This window comes from Ascaphus truei (assembly GCF_040206685.1).
Source record: "Ascaphus truei isolate aAscTru1 chromosome 3 unlocalized genomic scaffold, aAscTru1.hap1 SUPER_3_unloc_1, whole genome shotgun sequence".
NCBI lineage: Eukaryota > Metazoa > Chordata > Amphibia > Anura > Ascaphidae > Ascaphus > Ascaphus truei.
The window spans coordinates 746,939-773,804 of record NW_027453821.1 but is presented as its reverse complement, the minus strand read 5'-3'; the positions used below and the strand labels follow the sequence as shown (position 1 = coordinate 773,804).

The 26,866-nt window shown below is 49.2% G+C and overlaps 1 protein-coding gene across 1 annotated transcript in view; it reads right to left on the bottom strand.

The window, feature by feature from the left end:
- Nucleotides 1-25,343, bottom strand: part of LOC142473302 (uncharacterized) — a 94,317-nt gene extending 68,974 nt beyond the window's left edge. Inside the window, exons 1-3 of the mRNA XM_075580499.1 lie at nt 25,015-25,343; nt 24,697-24,851; nt 19,814-19,967 (exon numbers count right to left, since the gene is read on the bottom strand). Coding sequence (XP_075436614.1) covers nt 19,814-19,967; nt 24,697-24,851; nt 25,015-25,343 — 638 coding nt within the window. The remainder of the gene's footprint in view (nt 1-19,813; nt 19,968-24,696; nt 24,852-25,014) is intronic.
- Nucleotides 25,344-26,866: the final 1,523 nt, after the last annotated feature.

Below are 26,866 nucleotides of genomic sequence, written 5' to 3'. Positions count from 1 at the left end.
CTACAGCACGAGTTTTTTGGAATCATGTTTTTTCCAGATGGGGTTTTCCACGCATTATTGAGTCAGATAGGGGTTCTCATTTCACAGGTTTAGTGATAAAAGTTTACATGTGAAATTTTAGGGATTAAATAAAGATTTAAAGTATCATCCATAATCAGTTGGTAGAATAGGATTTAAAATTTAGGAATTCTGTATTTCCAAAATTTTAAAAGGGGGGGAAGTGAAGTAGATGACAATTATGATCATTTTTTTAATGAAAAAGTTCTTTGGTAAACAAACAAATTGAGAAGGGTCTAATGATATAATTGACATTATGATAAAGGTTATGTTTGTGATTTATGTACGTAATATGTTGATTGTAAGTGTATGGTCCAGATGGACTAAGGTTAAATATATTTACCAATATAATGATACTGCTGTATTTTTACAGGTCTTATGTAATTATGTGATGAATAAAGAATCAGATTGGATGATCGGGATCAAGAAGAATGAGGAAAATCAACAAGAGTCATCACCGATGGGACTGAATATTTTTTCATTTTTTAGGAAAAAGAACAAAATGACTATTTTTATTATATTTATTACTACTCGGACTATTGAAAGAAATAATCAATACTGAAAAAGTACAACGGGGAATTACATCTCTAGGAGTACAACAAAGTTTGCTAGAAGAATTGTTATTGGTTCAAAATTATACAGATTTATGGGTGCGATGTACAGTGTGTACAAGTATTATTATTTTTTCTTTAAAAGTCCATATTGGGAAAAGAAAGAGTTTTATTTCCTATAACAGTACTAGAAATAGTGGTAGTAATATTCAGTTATTATTTTATAGTCTCCAATATCCAGATTTTTATTTTTTACACAATTATAGCAAAACTTAACGGATAGATTTTTTACGCTTGTTTACATTTTTATTCTAAAATACTTTGTTTATTACGCCAGGTCAAGATTATTTATCGTTCATGCTTACTTTGTATTGAGACAGTAAAAACATTTCACGATCTTGTCACTCTGGTAGAAAAAGGCAGGGTATGTATACAAGTGATGTCAGATAAAGAAATAGTTAAAGCTTTCTTTCCTATGTGTACACATTCTGAGGTTTTATTAAAAGGATTGTATTGTATTGGAGGAAGTCCAATTGGAATATATTTACATGGAATTCAAGTGAATATGTCACAGATTCTCTCAAAAGATGTAAATATGATTCCATTACAATTTAATATATCTCAAGTAAATGAGTTCCCTTGGGAACAATGGACTGAAGATTTTGAAAAAAATGATGAACAGAAATTTACAAAAAACCTCCAACTCTTCCAATAATGATCCTTTGATTTAGGAGATATCTTTTGACATATTGTCCTTATAATCTTTGAATGTGATACAACTGGTGTGTGATTGGTACAGGGATTTTTTTATATTTTTATATAAATTAGAGGGGCTGTAAGAAATTGTCTTTTTCTTAAAAGAAGTTTAAACATATACACACACATCTGAATGAATGATTAAAGGAAAATTGTTGAAATGGTGTCTAATAAGAAAACTGTTCTAACACTGGAATGAGCTTGAAGGTCATTTTTGTCTATCTCTTAGTATTCATTACATATGAAGTCTATTCTAATAACAAGAATGAACAAAGGTCAAAGGCTATAGTCCTAAATAGTTTGAAGCTGTCACAGCAGCTGGTGTGTTAATAATGCTTCAGCACAAGTCCTAGCTAGGAAAAGTGCTGTCATAAGACTTTTATATTCAGAAGTAATTATACGTTCAGCAACTTTGAAGCTCCTTATATGTTGAGAGGTAGTTCATATCATCAGCAATGTAGATAAATGCCATGTTAGGATATACCATCTTCAAGGTTAAAATGGCTGACTGGGTGGGTCTTTATGGATAAATACAGCAGTGAGCTTAGTGAGTTTAGGAAGGAAGGAAGGAAGGAAGGAAGGAAGGAAGAAAGGAAGGAAGGAAGGATGGAGAGAAGATAGGCCAGAGGAAGAAAGACCAGTCCAGATTGATAATACCATGAAGAGGAGAAAAGGACATGTTAATACCTGGATAGAATATTAACTGAAAGAAGGTTACTATGTGCAACTATTCTTAAGAATATCAATCTATTTGAAACATCACCATCGTCATTCTTACTATTTTTGTATGTAAGTAATTATTTTCAAAATAAACGTTTTGTTTTTGTGTGCAAACGACAAGAATGCTGAATTCTGTTATACTGATGTGAATCTACAGAAAAAGCGAATTTAAGGACATTTAACACTCGCTTTTCAGTGTCCACAAACTTCCTAAGCATAGTTTTTAAAGTACGGTTAAACCTCTCTACCAATCCATCAGTCTGAGGATGTAGACCGAGGTCCGGACGGATTTTACCTCCAATAACTTCAGGACATCCTGCATTAACTTTGCCATGAAATTTGTTCCCTGGTCAGTTAACATTACTTGGGGAAGTCCTACCCTAGAAAACAGTTCTAACAGCCTGTGAGCAACCTGTTTAGCAGTGGCTGATCTCAGAGGGAAGGCCTCAGGATACCCGGTGGCATAATCAACAACAACGAGTATAAATTTATGTCCCTTCGCAGAGGGTTCTAAAGGTCCGACCAGATCTACCCCAATTCTCTCGAATGGGACGGCTACCAAGGGCAGAGGAACCAAGGGAGCCGGCTTCTGTCCTTTTTGGCTAGTTAACTGGTATTCAGGACATGTCTAACATAGTTTCATGATGTCACCATGTATGCCTGGCCAGTAAAACCGGGACGAGATGTGGTCCGTGGTTTTATCTCTGCCCAAATGACCACCCCATGGGAGAGTATGGGCTAGGATGAACACTGTTTTAATTAACCCTTTAGGGACTAGCATCTGTCGAATGACCTCCCCTGTTTTTGTAACCTTATTCACACGATATAGGATGTCATTTAACAGTTCAAAATGTGGAAACACTTTTACACCTTGTTCATCTATTATCTTGTTGTTGACCTGTACCACCTTCTCATATTGTCTAGCCAGAGCTGGGTCCTCCCTCTGCCTCTGACGGAAGTCAGGAAGATCCAGGTCTGGCAACACTCCCGTATCTATCTGTTCCCCACCCTGGTCATCCCCGGCCATGACCTGCAGTCCTTTGGGCTGAATAATGTTACCAAAAGTCCCAGCCTTTCTTAACCAGTCCTCTTTTTCCAAACCGTCTGTTTACGTGTCTTTGGGACATGGTGTCTACGGGGGAAAATCTCTGGGGAAAAAGGGAACAAGTCTCCGGGCTTCTTCGATACCAGAGAAGTAGGCTCCGTAGGAGTAGGGGCCAACAATGTTTCGAGGTAGGGCCAGTCTCGGCCAAGTAGAACAGGAGCAGGTCGCCAGGGAGCAACTCCCACTAGTAGGCTAGCCTCTTGATCCTGGATACGCAGTGTAACATTCGCCGTCGGGTATCTCTTTGTATCCCCATGGATACACTCGATATTCCAAGGAGAGTCATAAGATAGTCTATTGCTTGGTATTAGGCCCTCTAGGATCAGGGTTTTTCCAGAGCCCGAGTCCAGCATGGCGTTTACTTTTGTCCCCTCCAGAGATGCTGGGACTAACCACGGATTGTGGTCCCCTCGGAGACAAGCTGTGGCAGTGGTTCTGCCATATGAACAGTCCATCTCATCATCTCCTGAGTCCGCAACCTCGGTCGTCAGCGGAAGGTCTGGACGGGGCTCGGTGTTTGGACCTCTCCGCTGTTGGATGGGATCCTCCCTTCTGGTTGGTGGGGTTATCCTCTCGACCGGGTGGGTGACAGGAGTCCAGATTCTCGGGGAATACTGTGGGTGGCGGCCTCCCTTGAGTGATCCAGTGGCCTCGGACCCGAGACGGGCGTCTCTGCGGGAGTTTGTACCAGGAACCCTCCGAGATGGGAAAGGGTCTTCCGATCGGGTTGACTGGATCTCCCGATCTGGCGGGTTGTAGACCCCTCGATTGTCTGCTCTCCTGCCTCTAGCATCACCGGAAGCAACTGGTGTTTGCACCTGCCGTTCCCAGCTATCCTGTTGGGTGTCGTCGCCCAGGAAGTTTTCCACCAAGCGGACCGCTGAATCCAGGGAAAATGCAGCGTGTCTTTTTACCCAGGAGCGGGAGGAGGGGGGCAGTATCTGTATGAACTGCTCGAGCACAAACTGTTCAAGGATCTCTGCCTTGGTATGTTTTTCCGGTTGTATCCACCTGGTACATAAGTCTACTACGCGGTGGGCTACGACCCGGGGTCTGTCTCTGTTTGTATATTTGACTGTCCGGAACCGCTGTCGATCCAGAATAGCAGCCTTTAGTTGCTGATAGTCCATGGCCTCGTCTGCTGGAAGAGCCTGGTAGGCTGCCTGAGCTTCCCCTATGAGGAGTGGAGCCAGAGTCGTTACCCAGCGATCAACTGTCCAGCCGTGGGCCGTGGCAACCCTTTCAAAAGTGAGGAGAAATGCCTCTGGGTCTTCGGTTGGCTTCATTTTAGGCAGCATCACCGGTGGGTTATTTGGAATCCCTGGTCTGCCTGGGGCTGGGTCTTCGGCCAGCAATTGGAGTAGCTTTTCCTCTCGCCGGGCCTGTTGCTCATCTTGAAAAAAATATAGGGTAAAGCCCTAAATACCGAGGCTACAAACTAGGCACTTTAGAGTATAACTTCTCCACTTGATTGAAGACAGACACCAGTGTGAATAAAAGTAATGTAATATAATAATGTAAAACATCCGGTACTTACTCAGGGAGTTGGGCAATGGTATAACTGGATAGAAGTACAAGGGGACACCTCCCTAGGGGGCGCCCCAAAGTAAGTCACGGCCCGGTCACCAAAACGCCTCACCTGTCTCCCTTGTGTACCGCGTGGAAGTGATCAGCCGGTCTGCACTCACGAAAGCCGTTCCCGTTGGCACAGGGAGAATCCTTTGGCAGCTTGCATCCACGCTGCTACTGGTGTCAGCGTGCTCCAACCGGAAGTGACATCACAGGGGGAAAAAAGTTTGGAAGTTCCGTGGGTCCGTGGTTCACAGCATCTTCAACAGCCAACGCATGGATATTAAAAATGTTATTTAACAACTAGCAACGAACATCAGCACGACCACTCTGACGCGTTTCGTCCAGGGTTGGACTTTTTCAAAGAGTGCTATCTATGCGCAATGACCAACTATATATAGGGGATGACGTGTGCAAGGCACCAATAAGCGCAGGGATTGACCTTCAACCGCACCTGCCAATTATTAATTAGATAAATGGCTACAACACGTCACTCCCTACATCAGTGGGCATATACATGAAGACAAATATACATATATTATTAAACAAAATCATTAAAAACGCACCATGAAACATGCTGGGTAAGATTAAAAACACACAAAGCTGATTATTCAGATAGCAGTACTATAATTAAGATTAACCCTATGATTTGGACAGAAGATAGTGAATACAAAAAATACACATTATTATAAAGTACAACAAATATTAGTAGATTGTCAATCTATAGCTCATAAACATAGTAACAATTTTACAAAATGCGGATAATGATTAGTACATTACTTAATCGTTTGTTATAAACAGGTTTCATAGCACCCCACACCTCCCAGATCTAACAGTATTAGGGTGTACACTGTGAACACTCCCCAAAAGATAGCCATTACCCCACCAAGAAGTGCTTGAGTTCCCACTCCTGGTTGATGCCGGCCGGATGGAGTGTGTTCAGAGTGTACACCCAGTACATTTCTTGTTTATTAAGTACCCCCTCCCTATTTCCGGCTCTGGTATGACAGGGAATGTGTTCAATAGCCGTATTGGTGCCTTGCACACGTCATCCCCTATATATAGTTGGTCATTGCGCATAGATAGCACTCTTTGAAAAAGTCCAAGCCTGGACAAAACGCGTCAGAGTGGTCGTGCTGATGTTTGTTGCTAGTTGTTAAATAAAGTTTTTTATATCCATGCGTTGGCTGTTGAAGATGCTGTGAACCACGGAACCACGGAACTTCCAAACTGTTGCTCATCTTGCTGGGCCTGTCGCTCAGCTTGCTTCTCTGCTAGCTGGAGCTGTTGCTCAAGGAACTGAGAAAAAATTGTCTCCATTTTTTTTTCTTTTGTGTGTGTGTGGCCCTTCAGATAAAGGGCCCGTCCGACATCCCACTTCTGACACCACCTGTGGCAGGACGGCATGAAGCCGAGGCAGGGAACAGTCCACACGTGTAGTTTCAGGATAAATGAAAACGTTCAGTGGCTTTATTTCTCCACAGCAACATAACATGCGGGTACACTGTCCCTTTAAAGAAATAAATCCTGCTCCACGTTGGGAGAAAAACTGACTAACACAGCAGACCTATCTAGCAGGCTGGCTGGCTAAACCATAACCAAACCTTAAGAGTCTTTTAAGCAGTCATGAAAACAAATTAAACAAATCTTACTTTGGCTGCAGTAAGTAGTGTGCTGTATCCGTCTGGCTAGCAGCACATATATCCATGTGCTCTGGTCTGAGAGAGCCAGCTACTGCTGGTAACAAGATCCTTATCTACCTTGCTGGCTCTCAGGTGTCAGCTTACTTCCTGACTACCTAACTTCCACCTGAGTTAACCCTTATGAGTGCTGGATGAAGCACTCAGACATATGTCTCCCAGGCATAACTGATAGGAGTTGACTTCACTCTGTCACAGGCCCCTAACCCCTTAATCACCTTAGCGATTAATAATCGCTATAGTAATTAGGGGGTTTACCCATCCTCCCCCGCAACCCACCCGGGAGGCCTAACCACCCAAAGGCAACTATACCCACCCTGTACCCATTGATTGACAATGGTACATCATACCCATATAATATTGGCATGATAAGCCAATATAACCTATTAAAACAATCAAGCACAACAATACACAACAATTAAAGAAATAAATAAGCACCTAAACAATTATAGAACTAAAAAGCCTTAACTACACATCAATAAAATTATTTTAACACCAAACCCGCTAAAGAATAACAATTAGCCGCTAGCCAATACACAAATGTACTAAAAACAAGCCATCCAAATTCCAAATAATTTAATCAAAACAATAAACAGAAATAGAAAAAAAATTCCAATCAATACAAAAGAAGCATTTACCAAAAATTGCATTGTCTGTCACTATATTTATCTGTGGGTACAGATTAAAACATTAGCGAGTAATTCCCGCTCCTGGGAAATTACTCCTACAGACTTTATTTTAAAATATTTCGTTCTGAAATCAAATTATTTCATTTGCCCCCGTCCCAGTAAGTGTATTTTGACTGTAATTGTGGAACATTGTGTATATGTCTTTTCGGAGAAATAAATTACAATTTATTTTACCTCCTTGCTTTGCTCAATCATATGATCCTAGTATAAATGTGTTAATAAACCTGGTCTCCTGTGACAGGCTTTAAATTAACTTGGATCCGATTGAGCCTATGGTATAGCATCCTGCGGGATCCTATAGCATAGCGGTAAACTCGAAGATTGCGAGCTCCAAAAGCAAGAGGTAGCGTACACACGTTTCACAAGAGCACGAAAAAAATACAGATTCCCTTTGTCACCTAAGGCTGCGACGCTGCTGCCTGCGCTGTACGCGCGTCTGCGCGGCAGATGGCGCGTGCATCCGAATTCTCCGGTCTGCAGAGAGCTGCAGGGGAAAAGACAGGGGGAACGGCCATGACGTCACCCGGCAGGTTCGCCCTCATTGGCTGAACCGCCGGGGGGCGTGGCCTAGCGCTCCGTCGCTAGTTCCCATCTCAATTTTCATGTGTGCCTCAAAAACTCGCAGCGCATTAGCACCCCCTAGCAGCGGGCCTGGCCATATTGTGGGGCAGTTATTGTCCCTGCAGCGTCCGCAACAGCGGGCGCTGCAGTAGCCAGCGGGGACCTGGCCTAACTTTGTGCCTGCGGGCGAACGTGGATACGAGATCGGGACGGTTCCGGTTCTGGGACCGCTCTCAGATCGTTACCTGTTGTGAAAGTTATGGATTACTGACAGCTGGTCGGTCAAAGGTACAACTGGAGGACTTGGAATTCCATGAAGCCAGTATTGCTTTACCTGAGGGCAACGAGCCTACTGCACCGACACACTTTATTCGAGCAAATATCCAGTATGTACCTGGCAGATACCTGGAATGCGCCGCTCCTCACCTCTGACAAGCCCCGTTGCGTTTGCCTTCCCAGCCTGGGTTCATGCCTGGCTGACGGGCGGCTGATCTGTTAAATGATAATGATTAGGATTTAATAGGCTGCAATGCTTCGTGTGTCTACCAGATGGCATAAATTCATGAATTGTAATGCAGTATATATATATATACTGTGCAGTATGGCAGCCAGCGGGAATAAAATGCTTCAATCCCTGCCTGGAAAATACCTCAATGCACTCGGGCAGAAAACAGTCACAAACCTCAATACACCCGGGTATACCCGAATTCGTGGGACTAGCCGAGATCGAATAAAGTGTGTCGCCAGTGTATACCTGCAGCAGCAGTGATCACACTTCAGCCCGGGGTGCAGGAGCTTAATCCAGCCCTGGAGGGAGATGGACATGGGGAGGGAGAGGACGATCACCGGGATAATGGTGAAAGACTGGCTCTTTGGAGTGTGGTAGGGGTAGTCCCCGTGGCTACTGGAATTGCCACCCCTGAAATCACCGCACTCCTTGCCTCTTGGGGAGAGAGGGCTACAGCAGATGAGAGGATTCGGATGCTGGCAGCAGTACACGGCCTGTGTCCCCTCACTCTCACCTGATCAACGGGGAACAAGACGTTCCCCGAGTGGACCACCACAGTTTCAACAAGTTTGTGGATGGCAACGACAATATCAATGGTTTTCTAAGTGACTTTGAGACCCAATGTCAAAGATACCGGGTGCCACCACGGGACTGGGTGTTGCGATTACACCCCTTGTTGTCCGGAGTGGCCAAAGAGACTCTGCAGGCTATCCCACCAGAAAAACGGAATGACTATAAGCACGTTAAAGCAATGCTGCTGATGCAGTATTCCCTCACTCCAGAAGCTTGCCGGGGCATGTTCAGGACAGGACAGGGGAGCGATACCCCCGGGATTCCTATGTCCGGTACGGGGCCCGTATGTCATTGCAGGGGACTCAGTGGATGGAGGGTTGTGGTGCCACCAAATACCACACCTTACTGGTCTTGATCTTCCAAGAACAGTTGTTGCAGCAGTGTCCCTCGGACGTGAGGGCATGGGGTCTTTGACCGTAAACCTAAGACCCATGTGGAAGCTGGGAGGATGGATGATGAATTTGCGATCAGTCGCGTTAAATAGACAGGAAAGGGGCTACCAAGGGACCAGCCGTGCCAGTCAAGGTAGCCAAACAGACCTCTCAGTGGATGCACAAGTCTGCAGCAGAGGTCCGCGCGCCAAAAGCTGCAGAGTTTAAAGTATGAGAGGCGATGTTACCTGTGCAACAAAGTGGATCAGACCAGACTGTCCGGATTGTCAAAAGTCCGGTCGACCCCATCAGGAGCAACGTTCTCTCGCCGTGTGCGGCTAGCACACACAGAAGAGTCAAGCACAGCCACAGAATAAACCCACAGATGGACGTCCGAGGAGAGATCTGCACTTGCCACCCAGGAATTAGCAGTGGCGGCAGGAGGACATCTGGTTGCACCGGTCGGGTTGCAATCCAACGATGTCCGGCGGAAGCATCTGTGGAGAGTGACCATCGGAGATCGCCAAGCAGCCGGCTTGCTCAACTCCGGTGCCATTATTACCCTGGCCGACCAGAGGATTTGCTCCCAGGCACTGGGATAGTGACCATGCCAGACGGAGGACCGCGGATTGGGGTGCCGGACGTGGCATGAGGGAGGTGGGGGAATTGCCCGGGTTAGGTCGTGGAATGGTCAGCGCTTAGCCGCTGCCCTGCGCTGAGCCGCGCTCATGCGTGTCAGTAAGCCCCTGCAGCCGCAATGAGAGCGGCTTTAACAGGGGCTCGTGCACGCTTCCGCAGGCGTGCGGAAGCGTAGCCGACAATCAAATGTTAGTTTACGCGCGCAGGGCCGGTCACGTGAGCGGTTCGCCCAATGAGGGCGAACCAGCTCCATGACGTCACTGGCCCGCCCAGAGACACACCCGCTTTCCCTCAGCCTCCGCGTGCCTCCGCACGGGTCTAGTGTCTATGGACTCAGCCTTAGATGCTGAGGTCCTCCTTGGCAATGACCTGGGGCACGTAACCTGTGTGTTCACTGCAGAGCTGGCTCCTGTTGCAGCGATTACCAGGAGTCAGTCAGCCAAGATCGCATCAGAACCATCCCCTGTCCCCCTGCATTTGGGACCAACAGTTCCAGGGGTCTCTGCGGAGACCATACAGGTAAGCCAGACTGAGTCGCGACTAGGTGCTGACTTACTGTTCCCTTTACCTGTCCCCGCTCCCCCCCCCCCCGACTTAGAGAATAAGAGTGGGTGTCCAGTATTAAGGACACATTTCAGGGATGCAGTGAAAGCTGACCGCAGCTTAGAAGGCATGAGACCTCGGACGTCCGAGTCTAAGGCAAGCGAAGGGCCAGACCACTTTCTGTGGCACCGCGGGCTCCTGTATAGGGAGCAAGGGTCTATCGGGTTAGATAGAGTCTAGACAGGTAGACGACCGCTAGTGGTACCCACGGAGTATAGGCAGCAGTTGTTACAGGTAGCCCACTCCATACCACTAGCGGGGCATCAGGGGGTCACTCGGACGAGAGTCCGACTGTTGCAGCGTTACTACTGGCCGGGGGCATCAGGGGCTGTGGCAGATTTCTGTCGGTCCTGTGATGCCTGTCAGCGAGTAGGTAAGGCGGCTGATCGTATGAAGGCACCCCTGAACCCGTTACCGGTAATTGGTGAACCTTTCCAGAGGGTAGCTATGGATATAGTGGGTCCCCTTATGATCCCCAGGTGGAGGGGCAAGCGTTACATACTCACGGTGGTGGATTTTGCAACCCGGTACCCTGAGGCTGTAGCGCTAGCCACCATCGATGCTAGGGCAGTAGCAAATGTAAAGAGGGTTAAGGCTGCACTCCACAAATAAAATAAGACATACAGTTTACCGGTGCAAGGAAGTACCTGCCAGGCAAAATCCAAAGTACACTCAGGAAAAAAGGGATCCAGCGCTCCACGGATCTCTAAATAAGTAAATTTATATTGCCACACAACATTTCCTTTCGTTGCCTAGTCACTTGAGAAAGACCTTTTGGTCTAAACGTTGTGTGGCACAATAAATTTACTTATTTAGAAATCCGTTGAGCGCCGGTTCCCTTTTTTCCTGAGGGCAGTATGTGACGATGGAGAGGATTTGGCCCGGGATTAAAGGGGTTACACCCCAATTGGCCACTCTCTAACCTCACCAGGGAGGCAAGGGGTTAACTGGGCTGGGGCCCAGACGTGTGATTTAACCCTTGTCATAACCTGAAAATGTATATTCCCTGTTCCCCCCTGGTTTGTTGTTAATCAGTGTCTGCATCACCCACACACTAGAATCCATCCGGGAGCACAAGGGTTAATAGTCCTTTAAAGATTATAGCTCTTTGTGAAGTTTTCCCGCCTTTTCAGGCACCATTTTGCAGGTTCCCATAAGCCGCCATTAGGGCTCAATGTTTTTTAATGGTGAATCTTGCTGTGAAGTCCGGTTCCTGAGAAGACCAGCAGATGGCGTCCGAGAGGGAGAGCGGCGATTTCCCATTGAAAGTCTATGGGCTAATTGACTTCAATGGAGAAACCCTCGAAAGTGCTTTGCAGGAATGAGTTGGCTGCCTTCCAAACCGCTTAACCGCAAAGCGGATACAATGTCCTTTAAAAGAGTTAAAAACACTTTAGTCAAGTTCAACGTTAATTGGCGTAGGAATAAACTGTTCTGGGGGCCCTAGAAATAAAATTATTTTTGCCCCTAGTTCCTAGGCTTCCCCCCACTCGACCACAACCGGGTCCCCGAATCCTGGACCCCCGATAAGGGTCGAACCAGATAGAGCGGGTCGCGCCATAGGCTTTGCCGGCGGCGGCAGCAGAAACGGCTCAGAAAAATGACTAAGTGTGAAATCCTGAATTTTAGGAATCCCTATCTCCGGTTCCGGAGGGACCAGAGGATCAAGGTTTGGGGTATCTATAGTCACTGCTCCGGCATCACTGCAGAACCATCCTTGACCCTCTTGGACCAACCCGACGGAGTATGGACCCCCTTGAAAGTTCGGGGCTTTTACCATTGATTCTAATGAGGGAAAAGCCGCATGGTGAAAAAATGACTAAGTGTAAAATGTTGAAATGTGTAAGTCCATAGCTCCGGTTCTGGAATGCCCAGAGGGATGGGATTTGGGTGACATGTAGCCAAGGTTCCGGCTTTAATGCATGCCCATTTCCAGCCCCCTCAGACCAACCAGACGGAGTATGGACCACTGTAAAGATTTGTGGATTTTCTCATAGACTTCAATGGCGGCGGTTCCCCATTGAAAGTCTATGGTAGGAAACCCCATTGACTACAACGGCGGAGTTGCTCCATTGAAACCCATGGCAGCGGAGCCCGTTGTTTTCAATGGGGATTTAGTGAAAAGCTGAGATTTCTTTTAGCGGAGATTTTTGTATTAAAATGAAAAATGATTTAATGTGCATTTGTGTAACTCCGGCTCCATAGGTCATAGCAAGTCGCTTTTTGGATCATATGGTGCCCCAGTTCCGGCCACTAGAACTGGGAAGTTTGGTTCTGCTAGACCCAATGGAACCGGATATTTTAATACGTTTATGTTTTATGCTTAATACTGTATTCTAGGGTATGGACAAAGACTAGGATTTGAGTGCTGTTCAAAGGGTCTTGTCACCCTCCCTGTTTACCTAAGGGCGGAGGAGGCTCAAGCCAGAGCAGTCTTTAAGTGTCCCACTTCACACCTTTCAACAAAGGTTTTCCTGCCAGAACTCCAAAGGATAGACTGGCTGGCATTCCTGATGCAAATGTGGGGCTTCAGAAATGAGACCCCAGAGTTCTACTGCGCATGTGCCAACTAGCAGGGGGGCATGGGTCAGAATGCTTTCCCATGTTAGTGAGTGGCTGGAGGTAATTGAAAACCAATCCCCTGTGCTTAAGGTTAAGAATAGAGGGACAAAAGATATATAAACTGCTGTTCCCTATATTCCGTTGTTGTTCATGCAAAGTTCTTCATGGTTCTTCATTGTTCTTCATGCAAATGATCTTCATGCCTGCATGTCATCAGGCCTGTTGTGCTATACCATCTTGATTGCTGAGAAGAAATGCCATGCATGTGTCCTGCCTGTTTTGCTGTGATGTCAACTGAAATACTGCACCGACACACTTTATTCGAGCAAATGCCCAGTATGTACCTGGCAGATACCTGGAATGCGCCGCTCCTCACCTCTGACAAGCCCCGTTGCGTTTGCCTTCCCAGCCTGGGTTCATGCCTGGCTGACGGGCGGCTGATCTGTTAAATGATAATGATTAGGATTTAATAGGCTGCAATGCTTCGCGTGTCTACCAGATGGCATAAATTCATGAATTGTAATGCAGTATATATATATATACTGTGCAGTATTGCAGCCAGCGGGAATAAAATGCTTCAATCCCTGCTTGGAAAATACCTCAATGCACTCGGGCAGAAAACAGTCACAAACCTCAATACACCCGGGTATACCCGAATTCGTGGGACTAGCCGAGCTCGAATAAAGTGTGTCGCCAGTGTATGGGAGAAGTGGCCAGTCTGTAATCCTGATGGCTTTCTTGCCATAATCTTTAAGTAAGTGTCTATATTTTGCTGTTATTGTATAATCTGCTGTGTTCACCTTTATCAAGGAATAAATTATATTTTATCATATCTAAGTCTCGTCCCAGTTCAAACCCAGGTATATATATATTTATATATAGTTTTGGTGTAAATTACAGCCTGTCACAAGCTACCGTGACACAGTAGCTAAGGCATTGCTAGTCATCTTCACCAGCGAGATCCTAACCGATCAAGGGTCACAATTCATGAGTGAATTGTTACAGTGTCTCTGGGATGTGTGCGGGGTGAAGCACCAGCGCACGACCCCTTATCACCCCCAAACGAACGGACTATGTGAGAGGTTTAACGGGACCCTGAAACAGATGCTTCGTGCGTTTATAGAGGCGGAGGGGAAAGACTGGGAGATTCACCTGCAGCACTTGCTGTTTGCCTACCGAGAGGTATTCAACAGAATTCAACAGAAGTAGCCACTTGTGTACATATGAGGCTAATATGTGATAGTTGACAAACAGCTAATATTAGCCTCATATGTACACAAGTGGCTACTTCTGTTGAAGACAGAGGGTCCTTACCTGACCCCACGAGAGGCATCAGAGTTATACCACATATGATCAAGTGGCCTGAACTACTCAGATCACTCAATGATTTACGACTTCATCCTGAATATCATTCAGTAGATATCTCAGTGTCTAATACACTGATATCATTGAGGCTTCTTCACGTAGTACACCAGTGGTATTTCCACTTACTAGCTGTCTGCAAACATGCGCTACTATTAGGTTTTAATTAGTTTGTGTTTTTCTGATTATCAATAAAATGTTATTATTTTCTTGAGTTCTACCTAGAGAGAGTGCATCAATAGGGATTCTTTCTTTGCTATTTAATCATATGGGCTCTACGGAAACTACAGCCCTATCTATACGGTCGCCCGTTCACAGTGATCACGGATCACAACCCCTTGAGTTGGCTACAACGGGTGTCCGGTGAGAATGCCAAACTGCTGCGCTGGAGTCTTGCCCTGCAAGAATGTGACTTTACTATCCAGCACAAGAAGGGCAGCGAGCATGGCAATGTGGATGGACTATCCCACCAGGACAGTCCCAGTGAGCCCGTAACCTCAAGAGGTGTCCGGCCCATCAAACCGCCGGACGAGGCGGTTGTGACAGCGCCTACACTTTGAGGTGTGAAGGTGAGGGGGTACCCAGGCCAATAATAAAGGTATTATGCCCGACTGGGTGCCCCTGAGCCATATTGAGGAGTTTAAAGTGTCAGCTCGTCAACCCAGTTATGGCATGTGAACTGAATTGTAATAAAAGATTTATGTGTGTTTTACTGTTCCAGGAGTGCCAGCCAGCGGAGATTCACAGGGCGGGAATTTCAGGGAGGATTTTACAGTAAAACTGTTGTCAGGGTGTGTTTGGGTAGAAGGGGACAAGAGTTGCTGGCTACCCCGAAAATGTACCCCGGAATCCTACCAGATTCCTGGGGACATAAAGACACAGACCACCGGACAAAATCCTCCCTAGGAAGCAGTTAGGCGGCTCACCGCCAGGTCTCCCTGCTTCAGCACAGACCAGAACAGGAAGACGGAGCAGGGGGATAAATCACATTCAAGGGTCCCCCGGTATATGCCCAAACCCCCAGAACCCAGTATAAGGGTTCGGAGTACCTCCCACCAGGTATAAGGTGGCGAGAGTGAAAATGTTTCTAAGTCCAGCGCTTAGAGAATAAAAAGCGGCTTTTTTGCTAACTTCTATTAGGAAGCTCCTAGCACTCTGAAACTGGCTGTGCGTGCATGTTTCAGGTAGAAACATATAAAACGACCATAAATCGATTTTTATACGTTTCATAAAAATTGATGAATGAAAGTGCCCCTCAATTAGTGTATTAAACATGATAGAAATAGTTGGACTTTCATTCAGAACACCGGAGACAGGGAAACACTCATTTATTATAGCACCCCACTTAGTATGTGTGTAGTGACTCACTGTAAATGAGCTGAGGATGTGCAGCTCCGGACTTCTAAGGCTACGCATACAGTGCCGGCGACGCGACGGTCAGGCCATGGTCGCTGGCAAATCAAATAGACATGACTTCCAGCGATCGCAACCAATCTGTCGCTCTGTTGCGTCACGCATACTATAAGCGAAAAGTCCAGAGTTGAAAGGGCTCAGTGTCTCTGAGGTGTCAGGTGGGGAGGGGTAACCTAAGTACCCGCATCCCAATGTGAAGTCTGGGCCGTTGGCAAATGGTTGCCCAGGCCAGACTTACTGTCGCCAGGTAAAGGGGTTGGGTCACATATGCTAAGAGGCAAAAGGTGCTAGGTTGGCGCATGCCCTTAGCAGAATAGGAAGCCACCCCTGCCAGGTTTCTGAAGTATTGGCAACTCCGGGATAGGTAGGAAAAGTTATTCCCACGGAGAGATTGGCTGCACTTGTTAGGTATAGGGTTCTGAACCCTATAAGAATTCCTGCAGCCCATCGGGAATCAGATTCATCTTAAGTTTCATCAAGCTTCCAAGTGCCATTACAGCAGCGGCAGATTTGAGAACGGACCAAGGCTTTCGCGAATAATTCCCGCTCCCGGGAAATTACTCCTACAGACTTTATTTTACAAGATTTTGTTCTGGAAACAAATTATTTCATTTGCCCCCCTTCCAGTAAGTGTATTTTGACTGTAATTGTGGAACATTGTGTGTATGTCAATTCGTGAAATAAATTACAATTTATTTTACTTCCTTGCTTTGCTCAATCAAATGATCCCGGTAGAAATGTGTTAATAAACCTGGTCTCCTGTGACAGTGGCTAATTGTTATTCTTTAGCGGTTTTGGTGTTAGAATAATTTTATTGATGTGTAATTGAGGCTTTTTAGTTGTATTATTGTTGTGGTGTTGAGGTGCTTATTTCTTTCTTTAATTGTTGGGTATTGTTGTGCTCGATTGTTTTAATAGGTTGGCCATTGACTGCTATAGTGGCTTATCATGCCCATATTATATGGGTATGATGTACCACTGTCAATCAATGGGTACAGGGTGAGTATTGTGGCCCTTGGGTGGGTAGTTAGGTCTCCTGGGTGGGTAGCGGGGAGGGTGGGTTAAGGTTAGGGTTAATTACTATACCTGTTATTAATCGCTACGGTGATTAAGGGGTTAGGGGCCGTTAGATTGTATTTTTTTCATGTACTCTTGCTAGCAATGGAGGATATGGCCCTGCAGTATGCTAACGATGACGCCCTTCATGATGGCAGGAGTAAGTAGAAAGTATTATTTACTTTATTTATGCTGGCTTGCTAATGTTTACTTTTAGAATGGGCAAATTAGCTATTATCCATATCTGGATAATAGTTATTTTGCCCATTAATGTACTGTATATGTTGGGGCGGGGGGGTTTGTTGGGGGTAGAGGAGAAGGGTATTAGTGTTGTTGTGTTTTTGAATGTTTATTGTGGGTAGCGAGGATGGGTGAAGTCTATATTTGGCCCTTGGTGGGTGTTTATACCTGCCGGGTGGGTAGCGGGAGGGGTTAACCCCTTCATTACCTTAGCGGTATTAACAGCAAAGGTAATGAAGGGGTTAACGCCACCCGCAAACACCCCCCCCCTCTTCAAAGCCTAAACACCCACCAAGGGCCAAATACTACCTTCACCCACCCCCGCTACCCACAATAAACATGGTACTGGTAGTTAACCCCTTCATTGCCGTAGCGGTTAGCCGCTAACGTAATGAAGTTGCCAGTAAATGCATTTTTATTGCATCGGATTCATGCCGGGGGTCTCCGGTGCTGATATTAATGTGTATCAGCTCCGGAGACCCCCGGCATCAATCCGAGGAAGGAAAATTGCATTATGTTTTCTAAGTCCCTCTCTCGTCGCCTTCTCAGAAGGTTCGTCCCAGCTTCACGCCAATTATTCCTAGCGTGAGGATTTGGGAGAAAATCACCATTCTAGAGCCGTAATTAGTCTCGATAAGCTAAGACAGACTGCAGACAGTATTTGGGACATCAGAACATATTGTCAGACAGGACTGTCCCCAGGCAAACGTGTCACACACAGAGCTACAAACAATAACACGTGTCACACACACAGAGAGCTACAAACAATAACCCACACGTGTCACACACACACACAGCTACAGACAATAACACACACGTGTCACACACAGAGCTACGGACAATAACACACGCGTGTTCCACACAGAGAAAGCTACAGACAATAACACACACACAGTGCTACAGACAGTAACACACACACAGCGAACTACAGACAATAACACACGTGTCCCACACACAGAGAGCAACAGACAACACACACACACACACACACAGAGCTACAGACAAGAACACACGTGTCACACACAGAGCTACAGACAATAACACACACACACAGAGCTACAGACAATAACACACACACAGAGCGAGTCACTTACAGGAAGCTGTTTGTGTGCAGGGAATCCATGCGTTCCACAGAGCGTGTCACTGACAGGAAGCTCGGTCTGTGTGCAGGGAATCCATGCGTTCCACAGAGCGTGTCACTGACAGGAAGCTCGGTCTGTGTGCAGGGAATCCATGCGTTCCACACAGCGTGTCACTGACAGGAAGCTGTGTCTGTGTGCAGGGACTAGGTCTCCATCTGCGTCTCTACAGCAACCACTCTCTTCCTTCCCCGCCAGTATCCGACACACGCAACCTCTCCCTCCCCCCCCGTGTCACACAACCTCTTCCTCCCCCCCAGTGTCCCAGACACACAACCTCACCCTCCCCCCCCAGTGTCCCAGACACACAACCTCTTCCTCCCCCCCAGTGTCCCAGACACACAACCTCTCCCCCCCGTGTCCCAGACACACAACCTCTTCCTCCCCCCCAGTGTCCCAGACACACAACCTCTTCCTCCCCCCCAGTGTCCCAGACACACAACCTCTCCCTCCCCCCCAGTGTCCCAGACACACAACCTCTTCCTCCCCCCCATTGTCCCAGACACACAATCTCTTCCTCCCCCCCAGTGTCCCAGACACACAACCTCTTCCTCCCCCCCAGTGTCCCAGACACACAACCTCTTCCTCCCCCCCCAGTGTCCCAGACATACAACATCTCCCCCCGTGTCCCAGACACACAACCTCTCCCCCCAGTGTCCCAGACACACAACCTCTCCCCCCCGTGTCCCAGACACACAACCTCTCCCCCCAGTGTCCCAGACACACAACCTCTCCCCCCAGTGTCCCAGACACACAACCTCTCCCCCCAGTGTCCCAGACACACAACCTCTCCCCCCCGTGTCCCAGACACACAACCTCTCCCCCCAGTGTCCCAGACACACAACCTCTCCCCCCAGTGTCCCAGACACACAACCTCTCCCCCCAGTGTCCCAGACACACAACCTCTCCCCCCAGTGTCCCAGACACACAACCTCTCCCCCCCACCTCCCTGTGTCCCAGACACACAACCTCTCCCCCCAGTGTCTCAGACACACAACCTCTCCCCCCAGTGTCCCAGACACACAACCTCTCCCCCCCCCCCCACCTCCCTGTGTCCCAGACACACAACCTCTCCCCCCCCCCCCACCTCCCTGTGTCCCAGACACATTGTATAACATTAGGACATGTTAGAGAGAAACTGCAGCCGGTATTTGGGATATCAGAACATACTGTCAGACAGGACTGTCCCCAGGCAAACGTGTCACACACAGAGCTACAAACAATAACACAGGTGTCACATACACAGAGAGCTACAAACAATAACAAACACACGTCTCACACACAGAGCTACAGACAATAACACACACGTGTCACACATACAGAGAGCAACAATAAAATGCACACACACGCACACAGGTACTGACAAGAAAACACACAGATACTGACAATAACACACCCCATGTGTCTCACACACAGAGCTACAGACAATAACACACGTAACACACGTGTCACACATACAGAGAGCAACAATAAAATGCACACACACACACACACACACACACAATAACACACGCGTTACCGCTGTAGTAATGAAGGGGTTAAACTCCAGTAGTTTCCTCAATGTAATTGCTTTCTAACACTTTAATAACTTTCCCAAATTAACACCAATAATTCCCAAAGTAAAATAAAAGCCCATTACCTTGCAGTCCCTGTACCAGCAGCAACAATAACCCCTCCAGTAACAGGCTCAGCCTCTCCCTCCTGTGTGTAAGGAAGCTCAGCACTGGGACCCTGTGCTAGCAGCAGCAGCAGGAATAACCCCTCCTCCAGTAACAGGCTCAGCCTCTCCCCTCCTGTGTGTAAGGGAGCTCAGCACTGGGACCCTGTGCTAGCAGCAGCAGCAATAACCCCTCCTCCAGTAACAGGCTCAGCCTCTCCCTCCCGTGTGTCAGGGAGCTCAGCACTGGGACCCTGTGCTAGCAGCAGCAGCAGGAATAACCCCTCCTCCAGTAACAGGCTCAGCCTCTCCCTCCTGTGTGTAAGGGAGCTCAGCACTGGGACCCTGTGCTAGCAGCAGGAATAACCCCTCCTCCAGTAACAGGCTCAGCCTCTCCCTCCTGTGTGTCAGGGAGCTCAGCACTGGGACCTGTGCTAGCAGCAGCAGCAGGAATAACCCCTCCTCCAGTAACAGGCTCAGCCTCTCCCTCCTGTGTGTAAGGGAGCTCAGCACTGGGACCCTGTGCTAGCAGCAGCAGGAATAACCCCTCCTCCAGTAACAGGCTCAGCCTCTCCCTCCTGTGTGTCAGGGAGCTCAGCACTGGGACCCTGTGCTAGCAGCAGCAGGAATAACCCCTCCTCCAGTAACAGGCTCAGCCTCTCCCTCCTGTGTATAAGGGAGCTCAGCACTGGGACCCTGTGCTAGCAGCAGCCTATTTTGATCTGGTTCAATACTGATTGGCCGGCGAAGCCGGCCAATTCAGTTAAACAGCAATTCTACTTGTTGCCAAGTAGAACAAAGAAAAACCAGTCAAACAAATATATAAGGGAATCAGCAAGTGCACTGTAAAAAATGCACTTAAAAAAGAAGGGTTAACTCAGAAGAACCCCTGATGGGGGATACCGAGCAGAGCACCCCACCTAACGCCCACTGGGAGGTAAACTCCGAAACCGTCCCAGCGGACTCGGCGTACGTGAACTCTGCCCGAATACGGGAGTGCACCAGCGCCCGGAACACTGCCACGATGTTCGTTGGGACCCCCTTCTCCAAACGCTGCTTCCTGGTCTTGTAAATGGCTACCTTAGCCACTGCCAGGAGCAGGTTAACTAGGAGATCCCTAGGCTTATTGTCTCGGGACACTGGGGCACCCAAAAATAAAATGATGAGGAGAGAAGTTTAACCAGAACTGCAGGAGAAGGCTCCTCAAGAAGGACAAGAGGGGCTGCAGTCTGGCGCAGCTCAAATAAATGTGAAATACGGACTCCCGCTCGCCACAGAAAGGACAGGCGGCGGGGGAGTCCGTGAAGTGTGCCAAATACTCTCCTGTGCTCAGTGCACCGTGGAGGACCCTCCAACTCAAATCCCCGGCGGGACGGGGAACCAAAGCTGAATAGAGCTCTCTCCACCGGGGTCTCTCGCCCTCGTTCCCAAAAAATACCCGCCTCCAGATGGTATCTGGGCGGGTGACAAGGGCGAGGTAGTGCACTATATGGAGCACCAGAGAATACAGGACTTTCCTCTGCATGCCGCGAAAACATGCCGGGGACATATCCCCCAACCTACTGAGGTTTGGGGAGATAGGAGCCCGAGGGGGTTGCCTTGGTTTGGGTTCTACGCAAAGATCCGGAGAGCTGAAGTTGATAGTTGACAAGGCTCTCCGGTCTGCAATACCCCCTCGATGAAGGTGCGTGAGTCGGGGTGGATGGCATCTTTAATCTCCTGGATCAAATGACGAGGGACGCGGGCAGTAAGCAGACCCATACGGGGCGCGAGCTCCTCTGCTCCTACCCAGTCTCGCCGCTCATAGTCCAGGAGATCTCCGACTCTGGTCACCTGCGCCAGGATTAGTCGGCGGGAAATAGAGGGTGAATCCAACATCCGAGCCCCCACTGCCTGATTATACAGCAGGGGCTCGGCGAGGAAATCAACCCCCACCGCCTGTTCCTTCCTGGTCGCGGAGACCAGTTTCCAGGCCTTCAGTAAGTCCCGGTAGTATGCCGGCAGCACCGAGAGGTTTCTACCTAAACCCTCGGGCCTGATGAAAAAAAGTTGCCGGTCATACCTCATATTGCGCAGCTGGCGAAAGAAAAAGGTCGCCAGCTGGCACCACTGCGGAGACGGATCTGCGAATAGGTATCTCTGCAGGTACTGGAGGCGTAAAGTGTGTAACTGGGAGCGGACACACACCACTCCCTGTCCACCCTCCTCCAAAGGGAGACACGCAACTCCCGCAGAGACCCAATGCTTCCCCATCCAGAGGAAATCCATCAACCTCCTCTGGATCTTGTTGATAAATTCAGGGGTTGGACCCATGGCTATCAGCCGGTGCCAAAGCTGACTCGCCACCAGCTGATTAATCACCAGGGTCCTTCCCCTAAGGGAAAGCATTCTCGACAGATACACCCATGACCCCAGACGAGCAATGACCCGTTCTTCAAGATCACTGATGTTTTCTGGGGCCGGGTCCTCAGCAGCAGACAGGTAGACTCCCAGATACTTGAGAGTATCGCTCTCCCACGAGATATTACGAAACGTGGGGGGCAAAGAGTCCACCTGTAAGGGACCCACCAATATGCCGGAGCACTTGGACCAGTTGATCCGAGCAGAAGAGGCCGCGGTGTAGACCTCTTGGCACTCTTGTGCCCGCTCTAGATCATCTAGGTCCTGGGCCACGAGGAGCACATCATCGGCATAAGCCGACAGGACTACTCGCATGTCGGGCTCCCGCAGCACCAGCCCGGTGAGCCTCCTCCTCAGTAGGCAGAGGAAGGGCTCAATGGCCAGCGCGTACAGTTGCCCAGACAGAGGACACCCCTGACGTACTCCCTGACCAAACACAAAAGGTGCCGTCAGGGACCAGTTGATCTTCACCAGACACTCTGCAGAGGCGTACAGCATCTGGAGAAAGCCCACAAATTGTGGGCCGAAGCCAAACGCCTGCAGGGTCTGCATAAGGTAACGGTGATCCACTCTGTCAAACGCCTTCTCCTGATCTAGGGACAGGAAGGCGAGTGATAGACCAGTCCTCTGCGCGTAGTGCATCAGGTCCCGTACCAGAAAAATGTTGTCATGAATGTTCCGGCCTGGGACAGTATAGGACTGGTCGGGGTGAATCACCTCTGCCAGCACGGACTTGAGCCTCAGCGAAAGCGCTTTGGCTACGATCTTATAGTCCGTGCTGAGCAGTGAGACCGGTCGCCAATTAGAGATCTGACGGAGATCCTCCTTCTTCGTCAGCAAAGACAGTATTGCCCGCCGACACGAAAGTGGCATCTCACCGATCTCAAGGGCTTCGGCTAGGACCTCGGTGAAATCAGGTCCCAGCATCTCCCAGAAAAACCGGAAGAACTCCACAGTCAGCCCGTCTAGCCCCGGCGCTTTTCCGTGGGACATGAGACTGAGGGCTTCAGAGAGCTCGGCCAGAGTCAAAGGTAACTCAAGCGGCTCCCTTCCATCCTCACTGACCGTGGGAAGCCCCTCCCATAAGACCCTGCATTTATCTGGCTGGATGGACTCCGGAGAGAAAAGATCTACATAGAATCTCCGGGTTCTGTCCCGGATGCTCTCCGGGTCAGTCAGAGGGGTACCGTCCTCTGCCAACAGGCATGTGATATGTCTACGGTTTCCCCTCTTTTTCTCCAGCGCGTAGAAGAGGCGCGACCCGCGATCCATCTCTCGAAGGAAGTTGATGCGGGATCGCACATACGCCCCCCGAGCTCTCCGATCTTCCAAGTCCCGGAGAGCGGACGTCCTCTCCACGTACATACTCTGCAGGTATTGGTCTCCTGCCACAGACAGCCGCTTCTCGAGATCGAGCACCTCCTCCCTGAGGGCCTCGATCTCAGCATTACGCCGCCCGCTGGCACCTTTTGTGTACTCCTGACACACGAGGCGCAGATGAACCTTGCCCACGTCCCACCACTGCTCTAACGTGGCAAAGTCTGACCTGAAACCTCTCCAGGCCATCCAAAAGTCTCGGACCGTCGTCGCAAACCTCTTGTCCTCCAACAACGTATTGTTGAAGTGCCAATATGCGGCCGAGGGTGCTGCAGGTAGCAGCGTCACCGTCACGGACGCACAATTGTGGTCCGAAAACGTCGCCAGCCTAATGGCACTGGACTGGGCTCGTGACAGGCTGTGGCTGGAAATATACAGCCTGTCGATCCCGATCCGGGACCAGGACATCCGTTCACCCCTAAACACCCTAACATGGGTGAACTCAGTGGATGCCTCAGGATGTTGTTCTCGCCAGACGTCTACCAATGAGTTAGGGGGGAAAGAGGAAGAGGGGGGGGAGGAAGGTATTGGGTAAGAGGGAAGGGGTGGGGGTATTGGTAGTAGGGGTGGGGGGTGGGTGGGGGGCAGGGGAAAGGGGGGGTGGGTCGGGGGGGGAGTAGTGAGGGGGGTTTGGGGGGATACCCTTTGAGCTCTGTGTGGGCCCTTCTGGCTCGGGAGGGATGAACGCAGGGACAATGGAGGTGTACTGCCAAACTTGGGTCAATGGGGAATAGATCAACCAGGAAGTATGTGGGGGGAACAGTGCTACAGACCCTCTGTGGCGCCTCTCCGCTGGAAGCGACAGGGATGTCCTGCGCCGTCAGCCCCTCCGTGGAGGGGGGGGATCGAACGAGCCTGCGGGACCGTCGGGGGTGGAGCGTTAGCGAGTCCTCGCAAGCCCCCCTCGGCCGAGGGGGGGTACCGGCACCCCATCCGGGGGTCGGGCTGTTGCGGGGACTCAGCTGGTGCTGTGCGCTCGGCTCCTCTGGTCGGGATCCATTCTCCGGAGCCACGTGATGCGGGGAGTGGTATCAGATGGCCGGAGACCACGCGCGGTGATGACGTCTGCTTCATCTCGATCAGGATACCTCGTGGTGCTCCGCGGCAGAATGAAGACTCCTCGGGCGCCATCTTGAAGAAATCCGGTGCGCACGAGGCGGGCTCTCCCTTCCGATCTTCTGCGATGCAGAGGTTGGATCCTGCGAAGTGCCAGCGGGGATGGAGCCGGTCGTTTCCCTGGATGCTGATGGGAGTCACTGTTGTAAGGTCAGTGGTCTAGCCTCGTTTGGCGCTTCTTTTGCAGAGGCATGCGGTGGGGTCCCTCCAGGCGCCATTTTAAGTGGTGTTAGGGAAGAAGATGGAGTTCTCCCGGGAGGGCATCCCTCTGTGCAGGGAGCACCCTTCACCTGTCCCTGGACTGCCTCTGCTCCGCGATTCTTTCGGGTGCTCTGACCGGTTGATCCTCTCGTTCCCGGGGTCTGTTGCCAGTCTGGTGGGCATGTTGGAAGGGTTCCGTGGGGAGGCCCAGGGTCTTAGCCAGTGGCTCCATTTCCTCAGGATGTCTGATGGCGAGGAATTTTCCCTTGTGGGAGATGATCAGTTTAAAAGGGAAGCCCCATTTGTATTTAATTCCCTTTTCCCGGAGGAGTAGTGTTAGGGGGCGCATCGCCTTCCGTCGGTCCACGGTGAGCTTAGAAAGGTCATTATAGACCTGTAGGGGCTGTGACAGGGTCATTGACTCTGTGTATGTGAATAGGAGATGGCAGTATGCATGCTATCCAGTAAACGAGTAGTTAACTCAGCTTGTCAAGCAGACCACAGGTGATTTGAATTAAGCTCCTTCACTTGCTTTAAAACAGGAAGAGGAAATACCTCTGGGGCGGCAGTCTCTCTCTCTGAGGCATAGAGGGAAGACAGAGGAAGTGTTAAGACAGACACAAGCTGCCCAAAGCGATCCTGTCCCAAGAGGGAAGAATAAAGCTCCCAGGTAAGGAGCCAACTGCGTTTGCTGTACTTTATTGGGCTGGAATAGGTTAGCTAGCCAGCCAGATAGTTAGCCTGCACTTTTGTTTAGCTAGTACCCCGACCGGGGTTAGGATTTTTATTTCGTTTTAATTTTAAAGGGACAGTGTACCCATTGTTTGGTTACCGTTTTTGGACAAATAAACCCATCAGCATTATTTCACCGGAAAAGACGTGTTGTCTCCTCACTTACCACGACCATCCTGTCACGCGTGGTGTCAGAAGTGGGGTGTCGAACACCCTGTAAAAGGGGCGGAGCTACAGATTGCGTCTGGTGGAAACTGTCCACACGGTAGCTGCCACTATGGAGGACGTTGTGAAGGCCTTAGTACACAGCACCGCTGTCCAGCAAGAAGCTAACAAACAGGGACAGGACAGCACGGCTGCACAACGCGAGACAAACCGGTTATTTGCAGCCCAGCTTGATGTTGTTGCAGACACACAGAAGCAGCTGATTGAGCAGCTGACCCAGATTAAAATGGCCTTGTCAAGTACGGCCCCGCCGCGACCCGTCCAGGCGAACGAGTACCTGCAGAAAATGACGCCGCACGATGACGTCGAGGGATACCTCAGGTCCTTTGAGCGAATCGCTTCCCGGGAAAGGTGGGCCCGCTCCAAATGGGCTGGGATTATCGCACCCTTTTTACTGGGGGAAGCCCAAAAAGCGTATTGTGACCTTGACGAAGAAGCCGCAGCAGATTATGACTGTCTGAAAAGCGAAATCCTTGCAAGGATTGGTGTGACTCCCGCAGTTTGTGCACAGAGGTTCCATAAGTGGAAATACCAGGAACAGAAGCCGCCCAGATCCCAGTTATGGGATTTGATTCACCTAGCGACCAAGTGGCTAAAACCAGAGGAACATAGCCCGGCACGGATCCTGGAGATGGTAGTGTTGGACCGCTTCATTCGAGCGTTACCCCAGGACCTTCAACAGTGGGTGGGGCAGGGAGTGGGTGGGACAGGGAGATCCCCTCTCTTGTGATGCCATGGTAGGCGCAGTGGAGCAGTTTCTGGCTACCCGTGAACTGTCACGCCCCACTCGCACCAATTACAACCCACGTCCCAACACGACCAGTAGAGGCCAGCGCTGGCGCCAGGACACACGACCGTTCACACGATTTGAACAGATGGAAGAAAACCCGGATAGGGACAGAAACGCTAAATTTCAGAAAGGGTTTCAAGAACGAACTGGACCAATTGTTTGTTTTCAGTGTGGGGAGACGGGGCATATTAAGG